We start from the raw sequence: 15,133 nt of genomic DNA on the forward strand, positions 1-15,133 counted from the left end.
GACATTAGGGAGAAGCTGCTGAGCCAGAGTGATAAATAACTCCCCTGGTATATGACTGGCCATTTATGAAGGAGCAGGAGTCTGAATCGGGAGTCGGACCTGATAAAATTCAGGAGTCGAAGTTGGAGTCGGAGCTGCGGCTTACCGACTCCACCGCCCTGGTTATGGAGGGTGCACAGATTCATTTGAAGACCACTCCCACACAAAACCCTTTTTCAATGCAATTTACAGTGGTCTTCCCAAAGAGGTTTTATTGTGTTAAGGTTATGTACAAACAGCATTTTTACACCTATCTACAGGAGTTGTGTGGGTAGCAGAAGGTCTCAAATGTTCAGATGTTTTTAATGCCATTTTAGGGTATGTTCACACTGAGCAAATGGGGCGGAATTCCGCCTGCTTCAGTGTCAGACCGCATCTCTATCACTGTCTTAACTTTCAAACTTTTTTTTACTTTTTTTTTATCATGCTGTAAAACAAAGCTATACTGACCAGAAATACAGGTCCAGTCTCCTGAAGCTTTTTAGTCTTGTTCTGGTTGAACGAAAGAGACTAAACACAGGAAGTCCCGACAAGTACAGAGAGTCACGGCTCTGTGTGTCCATCAATCTAATAATTGTCTTCTCTGTCAGTGTGCAGATGACCTGAGAAACACAAGGCTTCCTGTGTTTAGACTTCTTGGGGGGAAAAAAAAGTCAGAACACAGGAAGTGCCTTGTTTTTCATGATTAAAAAAAAATAAAAAATACCAAATGTAAATTGCAAACTTGCTTTATATCACATCTACTGTTGATTTAGGTTTTGAAGGTTATAAAAACAGTGACATAAACTTACTTGTAGGTTAGGGTCGTCAAAAAGCATACCAGTCTTTAGAGAACAGACATGAGATGCCTTATCTGCTGATTGAATTATCTAGACATTCTTGGGAACGCCTGTTTTACCAGCTGAAGCTAAATATCTGGTCAAGTGTGCCTGCACCTGTGACCGCTCATCCAGGGAGGAGACTATCTTATGCCATATTTATACCACTTGTAATAGATCTTGTAACTAAGGAGTCAGAAAGTCAGAAATCCAAACAAAAAGCTGCTTGTAGTTTTAACTAAGTATGCTTTAGAGAGGGCTCACATATAACGTAATGGCAGTTTGAATAGGATTACATACAATTACATACAATTTTCGTCGGGCTCCAAGTATGTAAACGCCGTCCCCCTTAACCCCTTCGTGCTGCAGCTAATTTGGGCCTTAACCCCTTAAGGTCCAAGCCAATTTTCGTTTTTGCGCTTTTGCTTTTTCCATTTTATGTTTAAAAGTCCATAGCGCTTGCATTTTTTCACCTAGAGACTTATATGAGTGCTTATTTTTTGCGAAACCAATTGTACTTTGCAATTACAGGCATAATTTTTCCATAAAATATGTTGTGAAACCGGAAAAAAATCATTTGCGCTGTCAAATTGAAAAAAAAAAAAAACGAATTTGTTTTGATTTCGGGGAGTTTTGCATTTACGCCGTTCGCCCTATGGTAAAACTGACTTGTTATGCATGTTCCTCAAGTCGTTACGATTACTATGATATATAACATGTATAACTTATCTTGTATCTGATGGCCTGAAAAAAATTCAAACCATTGTTAACAAATATATGTCACTTAAAATCGCTCCATTCCCAGGCTTATAGCGCTTTTATCCTTTGGTCTATGGGGCTGTGTGAGGTGTCAGTTTTTGCGCCATGATGCGTTCTTTCTACCGGTACCTTGATTGCGCATATACGACTTTTTGATCGCTTTTTATTACATTTTTTCTGGATTTGATGCGACCAAAAATGCGCAATTTTGCACTTTGGGATTTTTTTGCGCTTACGCCGTTTATCGTGCGAGATCAGGAATGTGATTAATTAATAGTTCGGGCGATTACGTGTGCGGTGATACTAAATATGTTTATTAATTTATTTATTTATTAATTTATATTTATAAAATGGGAAAAGGGGGGTGATTTGGACTTTTATTAGGGGAAGGGATTTTTTATTAATAAAAACACTTTTTTACTTTTTTTTTTTTACATACACTAGAAGGCCCCCTGGGGGGCTTGTATATACATAGCACTGATCTCTCATAGAGATCAATGCTGTGTATATACAAAGCAAAGATCCATTAGATCGGTCATAGATTGCTATGGCCTGCTGCAGGCCACAGCAATCTATTGCTGAGCCGGGATCAGCGTCATTCCGACGCTGAGGCCCGGCACGGGCAGAAGAACGGATCTCCCCCCCGCGATCGCATCGCGGGGGGGAGATCCGTGCCACTAGACACCAGGGATGCACGGAGGAAAGCACTTCAATGCAGCTGTCAGGTTTGACAGCTGCATTGAAGGGCTTAATTAGCCGGCGCGGCAACGGGACCTGCGCCGGCTAATAGAGGCACTGCCCGGCTGCAGATTGCAGCCGGGATCGGTGCCGTTCAGAGCGGGGTCCCGGTCAGATACGTCATGGGTCGCTAAGGGGTTAATGACCAGGCTAATTTTTCAAAATCTGACCTGTCTCACTTTATGCTCTTATAGCTCAGTGATGCTTTAACGTATGCTAGCGATTCTGAGATTGTTTTTTCATCACATATGGCACTTTATGTTAGTGGCAAAATTTGGTCACTACTTTGTGTGTTTTTTGTGAAAAACATCAAAATATCATGAAAAATTTAAAAAAATTTGCATTTTATGAACTTAGAAATTCTCTGCTTCTAAAAAAAGAAAGTCGTAGCACATAAATTAGTTACTAAGTCACATTACCAATATGTCTTCATTATTCTGGCATAATTTGGTAAACATATTTTACTTTTTTAGGGTGTTATGGGGCTTAGAAATTTATCAGCAAATTATCACATTTTCGTGAAAGTTTCCAAAACGGATTTTTTTTTTTAGGGACCAGTTCTTTTTTTAAATGGATTTAGAAGTCTGGTATCCTGAAAACCCCCGTAAGTGACCCCATTTTGGAAACTAAACACCTTAACCCTTTGAGGACCAGGCCCAAAACGACCCAGTGCACCGCGCAAATTTTGATCTTAGTGTTTTCGTTTTTCCCTCCTCCCCTTCTAAGAGCTCTAGCACTTTCAGTTTTCTATCTACAAGCCATGTAAGTGCTTGTTTGTTACAGGAATAGTTGTACTGTGTAATGGCGTCATTCATTTTACCATAACATGTATGATGGAATTCCAAATATATTATTTATGAAGATATAAATAGGTGAAATCGTAAAAAAGAATGCAATATGGTAACGTTTGGGGGGTTCCTGTGTCTACGTAATGCACTATATGGTAAAAGCGACATTATACTATTACTCTATAGGTCAGTCCGAACACAACCATATGCAGGTTACACAGATTCTCTAATGTTATATATGTATTTTTTTTATGAAATCCTTTTTTTTGGCAATTAAATATTAATAAAATGGGCCTATTGTGACGCTTACAACGGTTTTATTTTTTCACCTACGGGGCTGTATGGGGTGTCATTTTTTCCGCCATGATCTCTAGTTTTTATTAATACCATATTTGTGAAGATCGGACGTTTTGATCACTTTTTATTGATTTTTTTTTAATATATAATGTAACATAAAATCGGTAATCTGCGCACTTTTTCCCCTCTTTTCGTGTACGCCGTTTACCGATCACAATGACGCTTGTTATATTTTAATAGATCGGACAATTACGCACGCTAAGGTATATTATATGTTTATCTATTTATTTATTTTTATATGTTTTATTTATATAATGGAAAAGGGGGATGATTTAGACTTTTATTGGGGAAGGGGTTTGGGGGTAGTGTAACAGTGTTTTGAACTTTTTTTTTTTTTACACATTTGAAGTCCCTTTGGGGGACTTGTACATACACTAGTTTGATTTTTACACTGACCATTGCTATGCCAAAGACATAGCATTGATCAGTGTTATCGGCGATCTGCTCATTGAGCCTGCCTGTGCAGGCTCAGTGTAGCAGATCGTCGATCGGACCGCACGGAGGCAGGTAAGAGACTTCCGGCAGTCCGTTTCAACAATCGGGACCCCAGCAGTCACACTGCGGGGGTCCCGATCGGTAAGTGACAGGGGACTCCCCCTGTCACTTACACTTAAACGCCGCGGTGTTTAAGGGGTTAATGGCACGCGGCAGCGCGATCGCTGCAGCGTGTCATTACCGGTGAGGTCCCGGCTGCTGTTTGCAGCCGGCCCCCACCTGCTATGAAGCACGCTCCGCTCCGGAGCGCGCTTCATAGCGGGAGAAACACCCAGGACGTAGGGTTACGTCATGGGTCGTCTGGGGACAGACTTCCATGACGTAACCCTACGTCCAGGGTCGTCTAGGGGTTAAAGAATTAATCTAGGGGTATAATGAGCATTTTAACCCTACAGGGGCTGGAGGAAAGTATTCACAATTAGGCAGTAAAAAATGGAAAATTAAAATTTTCCAATAATATATACGTTTAGATTAAAGTTTCTCATTTTCAAAAGGAACATGAGAGAAAAAGCACCCCAAAATTTGTAACGCAGGTTCTCTTGAGTACAACGGTACCCAATATGTGGGCGTAAACCACTGTATGGGCACACAGCGGGGCTCAGAAGGAAGGGAGCGCCAATTAGCTTTTCCAATGCAGATTTTGCTGAAGAAGTTTCTGAGCGCCAGGTGCGTTTGCAGAGCCCCTGCAGTGTCAGCAGAGAGAAAACCCCCCATAAGTCACCCTATTTTGGAAAGTGCACCCCTCAAAGAATTCATCTTGGGGCGTGGTGACCATTTTAACCCCACAGGTATTAGAGGAAAGTATTCAAAATTGGTCAGTAAAAATGAAAAACTCGAATTTTTCCAATAATATGTTGGTTTAGTTTGAAATTTCTCGATTTGACGAGGAACAGGAGAGAAAACGTACCCCAAAATCTGTAACGCAGATAAAACGGTACCTCATATGTGGGCATAAACCACTGTATGGGCACACAGCAGGGCTCAGAAGGGAAGGAGCGCCAATTTACTGGAGCAAAACCGCAGCTAGTAATGGTTATTAGAATAGCGCAGTTACTAAAATAAAATAAAAAAAATGAGATTACGGGCAACGTGGGGTGGACACGGGCAACGTGGGGTGGACACGGGCAACGTGGGGTGGACACGGGCAACGTGGGGTGGACACGGGCAACGTGGGGTGGACACGGGCAACGTGGGGTGCTTACAGACAATCTGGGGTGGTTACGGGCAACGTGGGGTGGTTACGGATAAACTGAAGTTCATATAGGCAATCTGGCATGGGCACCGCAATCTGGAGGGGGTCAGAGGCAAGGTGCGGTGGTCAGAGGCAAGGTGCGGTGGTCAGAGGCAAGGTGCGGTGGTCAGAGGCAAGGTGCGGTGGTCAGAGGCAAGGTGCGGTGGTCAGAGGCAAGGTGCGGTGGTCAGAGGCAAGGTGCGGTGGTCAGAGGCAAGGTGCGGTGGTCAGAGGCAAGGTGCGGTGGTCAGAGGCAAGGTGCGGTGGTCAGAGGCAAGGTGCGGTGGTCACGTGCAATCTGGCGGGTTACGTGTAATCTGGCGTGATTAGGGGAAACCTGGGGGGTTTATGTGAAACCTGGAAGGGTTACAGACAATCTGGGATTGTTACTGATAAACTGAAGTGCTTATAGGCAATCTGGAGGGGGTCACGGGCAATCTGGAGGGGGTCACGGGCAATCTGGAGGGGGTCACGGGCAATCTGGAGGGGGTCACGGGCAATCTGGAGGGGGTCACGGGCAATCTGGAGGGGGTCACGGGCAATCTGGAGGGGGTCACGGGCAATCTGGAGGGGGTCACGGGCAATCTGGAGGGGGTCACGGGCAATCTGGAGGGGGTCACGGGCAATCTGGAGGGGGTCACGGGCAATCTGGAGGGGGTCACGGGCAATCTGGAGGGGGTCACGGGCAATCTGGAGGGGGTCACGGGCAATCTGGAGGGGGTCACGGGCAATCTGGAGGGGGTCACGGGCAATCTGGAGGGGGTCACGGGCAATCTGGAGGGGGTCACGGGCAACGTGCGGTGGTTACGGGCAACGTGAGGTGGTTACGGGCAACGTGCGGTGGTTACGGGCAACGTGCGGTGGTTACGGGCAACGTGCGGTGGTTACGGGCAACGTGCGGTGGTTACGGGCAACGTGCGGTGGTTACGGGCAACGTGCGGTGGTTACGGGCAACGTGCGGTGGTTACGGGCAACGTGCGGTGGTTACGGGCAACGTGCGGTGGTTACGGGCAATCTGGGGGGGGGGGTAGGGGTAATTTGGGAGTAAACCAATTATTACTATAATAAAAAGTGTGTGTTTTATTTTTTTTTGTATGTTTGTCACTTTTTGTACTTTATACATTCATTTTCACTGTATTACTATGATTACTGTGATATTTTCTATCACAGTAATCATAGTTCAGTGACAGAGACCAAATTGGTCTCTGTCACTTTAAATTTTCCAGAGTTGTCTGGTTTTGAAGCGCATGCGCACTTCACAACCAGCCAGGACGCCGAGGAGGAAGGAGCTCCAGGATCAGGTAACGTATATGAGGAAGGGGGGGGGGACATCACTTTTTATCCCCGGTCACCAATCATTCATGGTGACAGGGGATAAAAAGTGTCGTCAGCACATGGTACAAGCGATCAGCGGTATATAGTATATACCGCTGATCACTTGTACCGGGACCCCGCAGTGGGGTCCCCGATGACTGCCCCATGCTCTCCGCTACCTCCGGTGGCGGAGAGCATGGGGCTTTCATTCATTTAAACTTTTCCATCCCTGCGAACAAACATAGTTTGTTCGCAGGGATGGCGGCGGCCATCTTGGAAATGATGGCCGCCGGGGGAGGGGGGTTAGTGATCGCCCTACTAGGAGGGGCTGATCTGAGGTCTGGGGGACACTTATTTCAGATGAAAGGCGGCGACGGCACCGGTAATCCCCTTTACCGACGGCCGCCGCTATAACGTTAATAGCGGCAATCGTCGGTAAGGGGGGGGGGGCTGGGACGGACCCCACACACTGCCCCAACCCCTCAGCTACCTCGCAGCCTTATTCTCTGCCATCGCCGTAAAAAGCTGATGGCAGCAGAATAAGGACCCTTAGTGACCGCCGTAAAAAGCCGTATCGGCGGTCACTAAGGGGTTAACCTGCAGCAGCCCAATAAATGCCAGGAGCCCTAGAGGCAAGTTGGAGCGTCGACCAATAAAAGTATTCCCCGGGCCACCGCAGGTTAAGGGGGGCAGCGTTTACATACTCGCAGCAAATCAAAAATTCTGCATGGAGTATGTAATTCTATTAAAACTGACAGTGCAGGAATTGCAGAGGATTTAGCTGAGAACACGCAGCGTGAAATTTGCTGCCATTCAGTTATGTGTAAACCCACCTTTAATATATATGCTTATAGTGATATAGGGTTTGGGAGCCATCACTAAACAATTTATTTTTTAACTACACAAAAATTGTGGCACCAACACAATTCCATCACACCTTGACTTTCACAAGGGATGACAATGTCAGTGAACAGATTGTATGCTTTTCTGATCTCACAGGTATATTTAACTTTGTCCGCAGCCTTATTCAGACCTGGTAAGGAAGTCACGGCTATGAAATAATCATGAATTCCTAATAAAGCAGTAGCCCAATATGATTCTGATAGGGCTCTAAAGGCAAAATCTAACTTGAACCCCCTTTGCACATCCATGGAAGTTTTTTTACGGTGAGAATACACTGATCAGGAAGCCTAATGGTGCATTTAGCCATATACACAGATTTTACAGATTTTTTTAAGCCAAAGCCAGGAACAGACTATGAACAGGGAGCAAGTCATAAAGACTGAGATTTCTCCTCTTCTCAAATCCATTCCTGGCTTTGGCTTAAAAAATCTGTCAGATAAATCTCTCAGTGTAAACAAACCAGTAGGAAATCATCAGTGTTGCCTGACCATAAAAATCTTCTTTATCTGTGTTAGGGTAGCTTCCCACTAAGGCTAGGTTCACGCTGCATTTTTGCAAAAAAACAACAAATTCATTTGTGTGCATCCGTTTTGATCTGTTTTTCCATGGACTTCCATTTTGTGGCATTAAAAAAAACGGATCCGTTTTGATCCTTTTTTTTTTTTTTTTTACAATGGAAGTCAATAGAAAAACGGATCAAAACTGATGCACACAAATGCATCCAATTTATGCAAAAATATTTTTTTTTTTGCATATAACGGATGAAAAAAAAAACGGATTGCAAAAACGCAGTGTGAACCCAGCCTTACCGGATTTTGGGTATGTAGCCCCATTGCAAATCACACTACCAACTCGCAGTGTGAGATCCTCTGCGAATCCGGTATGCGTGAAGCTACCCTTACGGCTCTCCCAGTCTGCAGCCCCTGACTGAAGTATAAACACAATGCATAGGTTCCGTTTTGACTCTATGCTAAATGAAACCACATTATAGAACCAAACATTAAAACTTAACTTTAAATTATGAATATATATAAAAAGAATACCCCACAAACAGACCAACAAAAACCATTGAACACATATAGTCACTTTAAAATTAACTACTACTGCCAGCCCAGGCCAATGTTATACTGGTGATATCACAATGCTATAAAATATCTTCTGGTCAGTCAGTGTGCAAACTGCTGGAATCCTCAGGGAGGCAAAGGTCTAGTCAGTGACAGCGGTGGGTTACCGCTGCAGCCACTGACTGGCTGAGCATACAATCCATCAGATGGGTCGGGTACTTTAACCCGAGTTGGGACGTACCAGGAAGGTGGGGGAAAAGGAGTTCCAGTTAAAGAGCTGGTAACGCGGTGGAAAAGGGACAGGTAAGTATATTCCCTATTATTTTGCTACCACCCCATGCCTGCATCGGATTTTTTATTTTAAGGAAACAAATAAAAACTATTATTGACACAGCAGATTTCACTGGTGGTGGGACAAATCCATTTCCTATTTAATCAGAGGAAGGAGCTTGATCCTCTATATGTGTAACAAGGATACAAATATCTTTGTATACTTTTATGCAACCCCTTAGAGTCCCTGGCAACTATTTGATTTTTTTTTCCTCTTTTCCTTTTAAGGGCCATAACTTATTTATCCTATCTACATTGCCATATAAGAGCTTGTTTTGTTGCAGTGTAACTGTGCACCACCCTTTATGTTACCAAAAATTATACTGTAAGGGTGCGTTCACACCTACCGCATCCGCAGCTTATTTTTCCGCGGAAATCCGCAGGTCTGGTAGTGCAGATTTCAACCTGCGAGAAATCCGCATATGTGTGCGTTTTGCGGTTTTTCTGCAGCAAGTTTATCGCAACTGAAATGTCCATTTAGAATGAGAGACATTTTAAACTGACATTTCAGTTGCGATAAACTTGCGGCAGAAAAAACACAAAACGCACATATATGCGGATTTCTCGCAGGTTGAAATCTGCACTACCAGACCTGCAGAAAAATAAGCTGCGGATGCGGTAGGTGTGAACGCACCCTAATGGTGCGTTCACACCTACAGGATCTGCAGCAGATTTTCTGCAGCAGATTTCATTTAAATAACTGAACACAGCATCAAATCTGCTGCAGATCTGCTGCAGATCCTGTAGGTGTGAACGCACCCTAAAACAGGAAAAACTTATCTTTGTAAGGTAAAACTGAACACTGCAAAAAAAAAAAAAAATTAATAGCTACAATCTGACCCCTTTGAATTTTTTATCTAAGAAACTGTATGGAGGTCAATTGATTGCACCATAATCTCGAGTTTTTAACGGTGCCACAGGCGAATGGATTGGACCTTTTAATCCCTTTTTTGTGGAATATGATGGGACCAAAAAAGCTAAAGTTCTAGTATTTAGTACTTTTTACATTTAACACCACTTTTACTTTTTATAAACTTTTTATAATGGGATAGATTTATATTTTTCAAAAACTTTTTTGTTCCCTATCACTTTTGTAGTCCCCCCTAACTAGATTGCTCATAGAGACCAATACAGTACCACTGTACTGTACTGATCCATTATCTTGGCCTCAGCCTGCTGTCGCCAAGCCAGGCTCCCAGTTATCATGACGCAGGGAGCCAACCTGTTACATTGCATCACCAATGACGTTTTCTAAGGCAATTCAAATGCAGCTGTTTGTTTCGACAGCTGCATCTAAATAGATTTATATTCATCACAGGCGTTCTCTCCATGTCAGCTATTAGGGGCAGCCTGAGCTGCCAATAGCAACCAGGGGTTACTGTGCATGAATTGTATTTTTCTAATTCTGGATAACCCCTTCAATTAAAAAAAAAAAAAAACACAAAAAGTGAGTGACCCGCCGCTGGAATCGGGGAGGTGAGTGGACGTCTTTTATTTCAGCCACCTCCTCCCCGGTCCCCCCCAAACAGTGCCCCCACACTGGATAACCCCTTTAAGGTGTTGAACCAGGCCTAGCTGCTACAAAATGTACGGAGCTTTGCCTTGTAATAAAGATAAAGAGGGTTGTCCGAGCATCATGGCCTTTTTAAAGGGGTTATCCAGCACTACAAAAACATGGCCACTTTCCCCCCCCCCTCTCTGGTCTACAGATTGGGTGGGGTTTAAATACTCCATTGAAGTAAATGGAGCTTAATTGCAAACCACACCGAAACTGGAGACAAGAAAGGGGGGGAAAAGTGGCCATGATTTTTGTAGCGCTGGATAACCCCTTTAAACAGACCTAGGCCCCTAAATCAGAGCACATTTGGCACACTAAAAATTGAGCGGGTGTGAACCTACCTTAACCTATACTTTCTTTATGCATGATTTAATTTGGGCCTAAAATGTGAAAGCCCACACTGAGGGAAGCCTGCTTATAAATAGAAAGACCAACACATTTCAGAGAGCTGACAATGTGCCTTAGGATGGCGGAGTGACAGGAACAGCTGAAATACTTTGTACTGAAACTCTCACCTCCCTGGCAACATACTTTAGGTGTCTGTCTTGTTACATACAGGCAATTTATTGTAGAGTTTCATATACGTTCTGAATTAAAGTAGGATTATTTCAACGTATTAACAAGGCAAAATATAAAAGACACCTTCCATGGGACATACACTCATGGACAAGTTTCTATTCCACCACAGCCTACAACCACAAAAATCACTATATTTTTCCTCAATGGCAGTGCCTTTAAGGTGCACAAACAAAAAACTATTTGCATAGAGCTGCTGGTTCTTACAGAAAATACCCAGCAAGCTTATTGTCAGATAGAGTTTAGATAAATGCCTATAATGCAGAGGGACAACAATTCTTTTTCTTACATTAGATGACTGTGCAGTACCTTGGAGTAATGTCTACACTTCCCAGATACCAAATAACCATAGCAAGACCTGTGCAGACATTAAAATAGCAAAGAATGCTGCAAGATTTCTACATGGACAGGTGCAAAACTGTCAATACAGCTCTAGGTTACATTACAAGTTGTAGATCATATCTGTATGTAAAGTGGAACTGAAAAAGTGGAAAACATTAAAATAAACACTGAAGAAAAGAATTCTGTAAGCAACATTTTCAGTTCCAGCTCCATAGGTAAGTATACTTTGATACTGTGATTCCTAAATTTGGGGGGAGGGAAGGATGAAAACAGCTCTTAAGGGTGCCTTCACATGTACCGTATCGATGCGAGTTCCTCGCACATAAATCCAGTGATACTGATTGCTATGAAGCCAATGTATGTGTATTCTCACTGTGTGTTTGGTGCGATTTTTACGTGCAAGTTTTGATTTTCATATGATTTTCACAGGCGAGTTCAACACCACAAAAAACGCAGCTACTTTCATGCGAGTTTGATGCGAGCTTTGTGCGAGAAATAAGCAGCGATACGGTACGTGTGAAGGCACCCTAAGGGTGGGTTTACACATACTGTATCCGCAGCGGATTTCACGCTGCGAAATCCACTGCAGATACCTTCCCTGTCATTTTGAAAGAGAATGAATGAAAGAGTACATATTCGCAGTGGGATGCCGCCCCCCTTAACCCCCTGCCGCCGGAAACATACTTTACCTGATCCACGCTGCCGGAGGTCCCACCCAGCCAATCAGTGACTGCGGGGGCTGGGAGACTCATTCAGCGGAAGCTTGGATCAGGTAAAGTATGTTCCTGACGGAAGGAAGTTAAGGGGGCCAGCATTTACATACTCACAACAAGATGTCAATCCCGCTGTAGTATGAACTCTTTCAAAATTACAGGGACAGTATCCATAGCAGATTTCACTTTGAACTCGTAGTGTGAAATCCGCTACGGATACGGTACATGTGAACCCACCCTATGGGTGCATTCACACGTACAGGATCCGCAGAAGATTAGATGCTGTGTTCAGTGATTTAGTTACATTGATATCTGCAACATCAAATCTGCTGCGGATCCAGTACGTGTGAACGCACCATAAATGACAATCCACATTTATGATTTACACAGAAATTTATCTGACAGGAATGGATTTGTTAAGAGGTGAAATATCAGTCTTTCCTGTATGACCTGGTCCCCGTTTATAGTCTGTTCCTGGCTTTGGCTTTAAAGTGACTGTACCACCAGGCCCAGGCTCAAGCACTGGAGGCAGGCCGACCCACCCTTAGTGGGAGGAAACCCTAGCCCCTCCATGATATGGTTCCATTGATTCTAACGGAGTCATGTCATGAAAGGGGCTGGAGTTTCTTCCCACTAAGGGTGGGACAGTCCACCTCCAGTGCTTTAGCTTGGGCCTGGTGGTACAGTCACTTTAAAAATCTGTCAGATAAATCTATGTAAACGCACTATAAGAGCTATCCATTAGCATTCCACCAACTCATACAGCCTTGTACTGCAGCAGGACCCGTTCATTTCAATGGGCTAAACAGTCTGCTACTGACTACATTCAAGTCACTTCCCACTGGTATATGTCAATTTACCAGCCCACACTATTGAGTCCCTGTACATTAGTGTTTACCAGAGGAAAATGATGCCTGCTGCGGCATACCACAGTATATGTTGGCATCCCTTCCCTTACAAGGCCCAATCAGAAATGTAAACAAGCGACGATCTGATTGTCGCTCTTTTACTGAGATTACAAAACAGCTCGACTATTGATCAGCAAGGGCTGTGTATGTCTGTCTTTCATTAGCAATGTCCATGCAGCCCTTTCTTGTAAAACAAAGTATAGACGATACCTCTTCATGCTCCCCGATGCTTATGCCCGCAGCAAGAATTGCAGAGGTGGTCTCTGAAGTGACGGGCTGCTCAGCCAAAAGCTGGTTGCGGTGATGTCCTGCCTTTGCCAGTGATTGGCTGAGCCGTCTGTCACTTCAGACACCAGCTCTGCAGTTCTGCAGCAGGCAGAAAGATAGCAGGGAGCGGACGGAAGAACCAGAGAGTGTAGTTAGATATGTACATGCTTTATATTATTTACATCATCAGCATTGCTATTACATGCATCGATGATCAGTCAGCGGCTGATACATGATCAGCCGATGATCGTTGTCTTTATTACACAGAGCGATAAGCTGCTGAATCGACCTGATTCGACAGATTATTGCTTCATGTAATAGGGCCCTATGGCATCCCAGTAGCTGAACTGTACCTGGCCCAGAACTGCTGCCTACTACTGATGGGTGAATACTGCTTTTGGGAAAGACTTGCAAGTCTGAGACAGATTAGAGGAGTAAAGTTTCTAACACATGCAGGAACACTCCAAGAACACACTAGCCCTGTAAAACAATCCTGTAAACACTATTCATAATACTGTTCCTGAGGGCACTGGCGAGACGATAATGGCCAACGCCATGCTGTAGACAATGTAACTTATAGGAACAGGTATTGCAGACGGAGTTGGGGAGAAAGAAGTTTACAAACATTGAGCGGTCTCCTAGCAGAGCCGTGTCCACTAAGACTAGAACAAAGGGCGAACACACAGGGAAGATGAGGGCGATGTCAGCCATACTACCTCACCGGTGTAATAACTGAGCCATGTAAACAGTCCTGGCACCTCACAGGTCTTACAGCAGGATGACAACACAATAGGATAGTCACCCAGGTGTAATATTCCTACATGCTCTAATCAATGGTTTATAAATATATGGGCAGCATGGGATCCCCACAGACGTAGCAAAGCGGAGTTTGTCATGTAGCACAACTCAACTACAATGTGGTATTCCATCAGGATGCAGGGGACTCACATGTGAATGAGACAGCCCGGGCTCTGCTACATGTGTGTACACTATCAGCTTTGCAGAGTCCTATCCATAGGGAGCCATAGGACTGTAGAGGAGCAGGCACTGGTACCCATGATGCTTTTCTGTGCTCACATCCCATCATATTGCATATTACCCGCTTCTCACCCGGCCCGATCCTGGTCTATAGAAGACACGGCATCCCGCCTGATGCCCCCCCGTGACCCCAGCGGACAGCTCCCCGGACCTGGACACGACAATGCCCCCACTACACTGCCTAGCACCACCGCGGCCTCTTCCTGCCGCCATCCCCGCACACAGATCCCAGCGCTCCCCTCAGCCGCCGGCTCCCTCCCGTGCTGCGGTGGGTGTCTGCGACCTAGTCCTCTGATCTAATCATTCCGGTAACCGGTCCGTAGATTGGGGTTACCTTGTAGAAAGCTCCGTTAGAGCCGCGCACTTCCACCGTCAGGTCCTCCATGTTGGAAACGCAAAGGGCGATGGGAAGGATTTCTAGAAAGTTTCTGCGTCACCCAAGGAGGGAGGGAGAGAATATGTGGGTGGGGAAAGGGAGAGGAAGGGGAGGAGACCCCGTAGAGACAGGCGGAGTGCTGGTGTGCGCTGGGTGCAGTGTTGTGTGTGAGGGTAGGTGGCTGAGGCGTACTGCATAGTAGTGGCGGGAAATCGTGAGGTGTTAGCGCGTCCATGAGGAGAGCCGCACTGGGTGACTAGGAGTGGAGGAGGGGGCCTGTGACCTGCCTAACATGTGCTACGGGGGCGGGAAGCATGTCCCCATAAAGTCTCTGCATGTGTTGCCTTCTAAATATAGCGTCCTGCCATCCCAGCCCTAAATAGAAGTAGTGTCACTTATCCAGAGCTCTCTCTCTCTCTTTCTCTCTTTGGCATCACACAGATGGATGTGGTAAAAAAAAAGAGTTACTCAGCTTCTTCTAGCAGCTTCCCCGCTTGGTATTACCTCATGGTGAGCAGA

At 44.8% G+C, this 15,133-nt stretch overlaps 1 protein-coding gene across 2 annotated transcripts in view; it reads right to left on the reverse strand.

The window, feature by feature from the left end:
- The window catches only part of FXR1 (FMR1 autosomal homolog 1), a 46,412-nt gene extending 31,583 nt beyond the window's left edge, over positions 1-14,829 (reverse strand). Inside the window, exon 1 of one of the 2 annotated variants that reach the window (XM_069975126.1) lies at positions 14,573-14,829. In XM_069975126.1, the coding sequence (XP_069831227.1) occupies positions 14,573-14,623 (51 nt within the window). In that variant the 5' untranslated portion in view covers positions 14,624-14,829. The remainder of the gene's footprint in view (positions 1-14,572) is intronic. The other variant, XM_069975127.1, reaches the window with a different exon arrangement.
- Between the last annotated feature and the right edge of the window lie 304 nt (positions 14,830-15,133).

Source organism: Dendropsophus ebraccatus, chromosome 6 (assembly GCF_027789765.1).
Source record: "Dendropsophus ebraccatus isolate aDenEbr1 chromosome 6, aDenEbr1.pat, whole genome shotgun sequence".
NCBI lineage: Eukaryota > Metazoa > Chordata > Amphibia > Anura > Hylidae > Dendropsophus > Dendropsophus ebraccatus.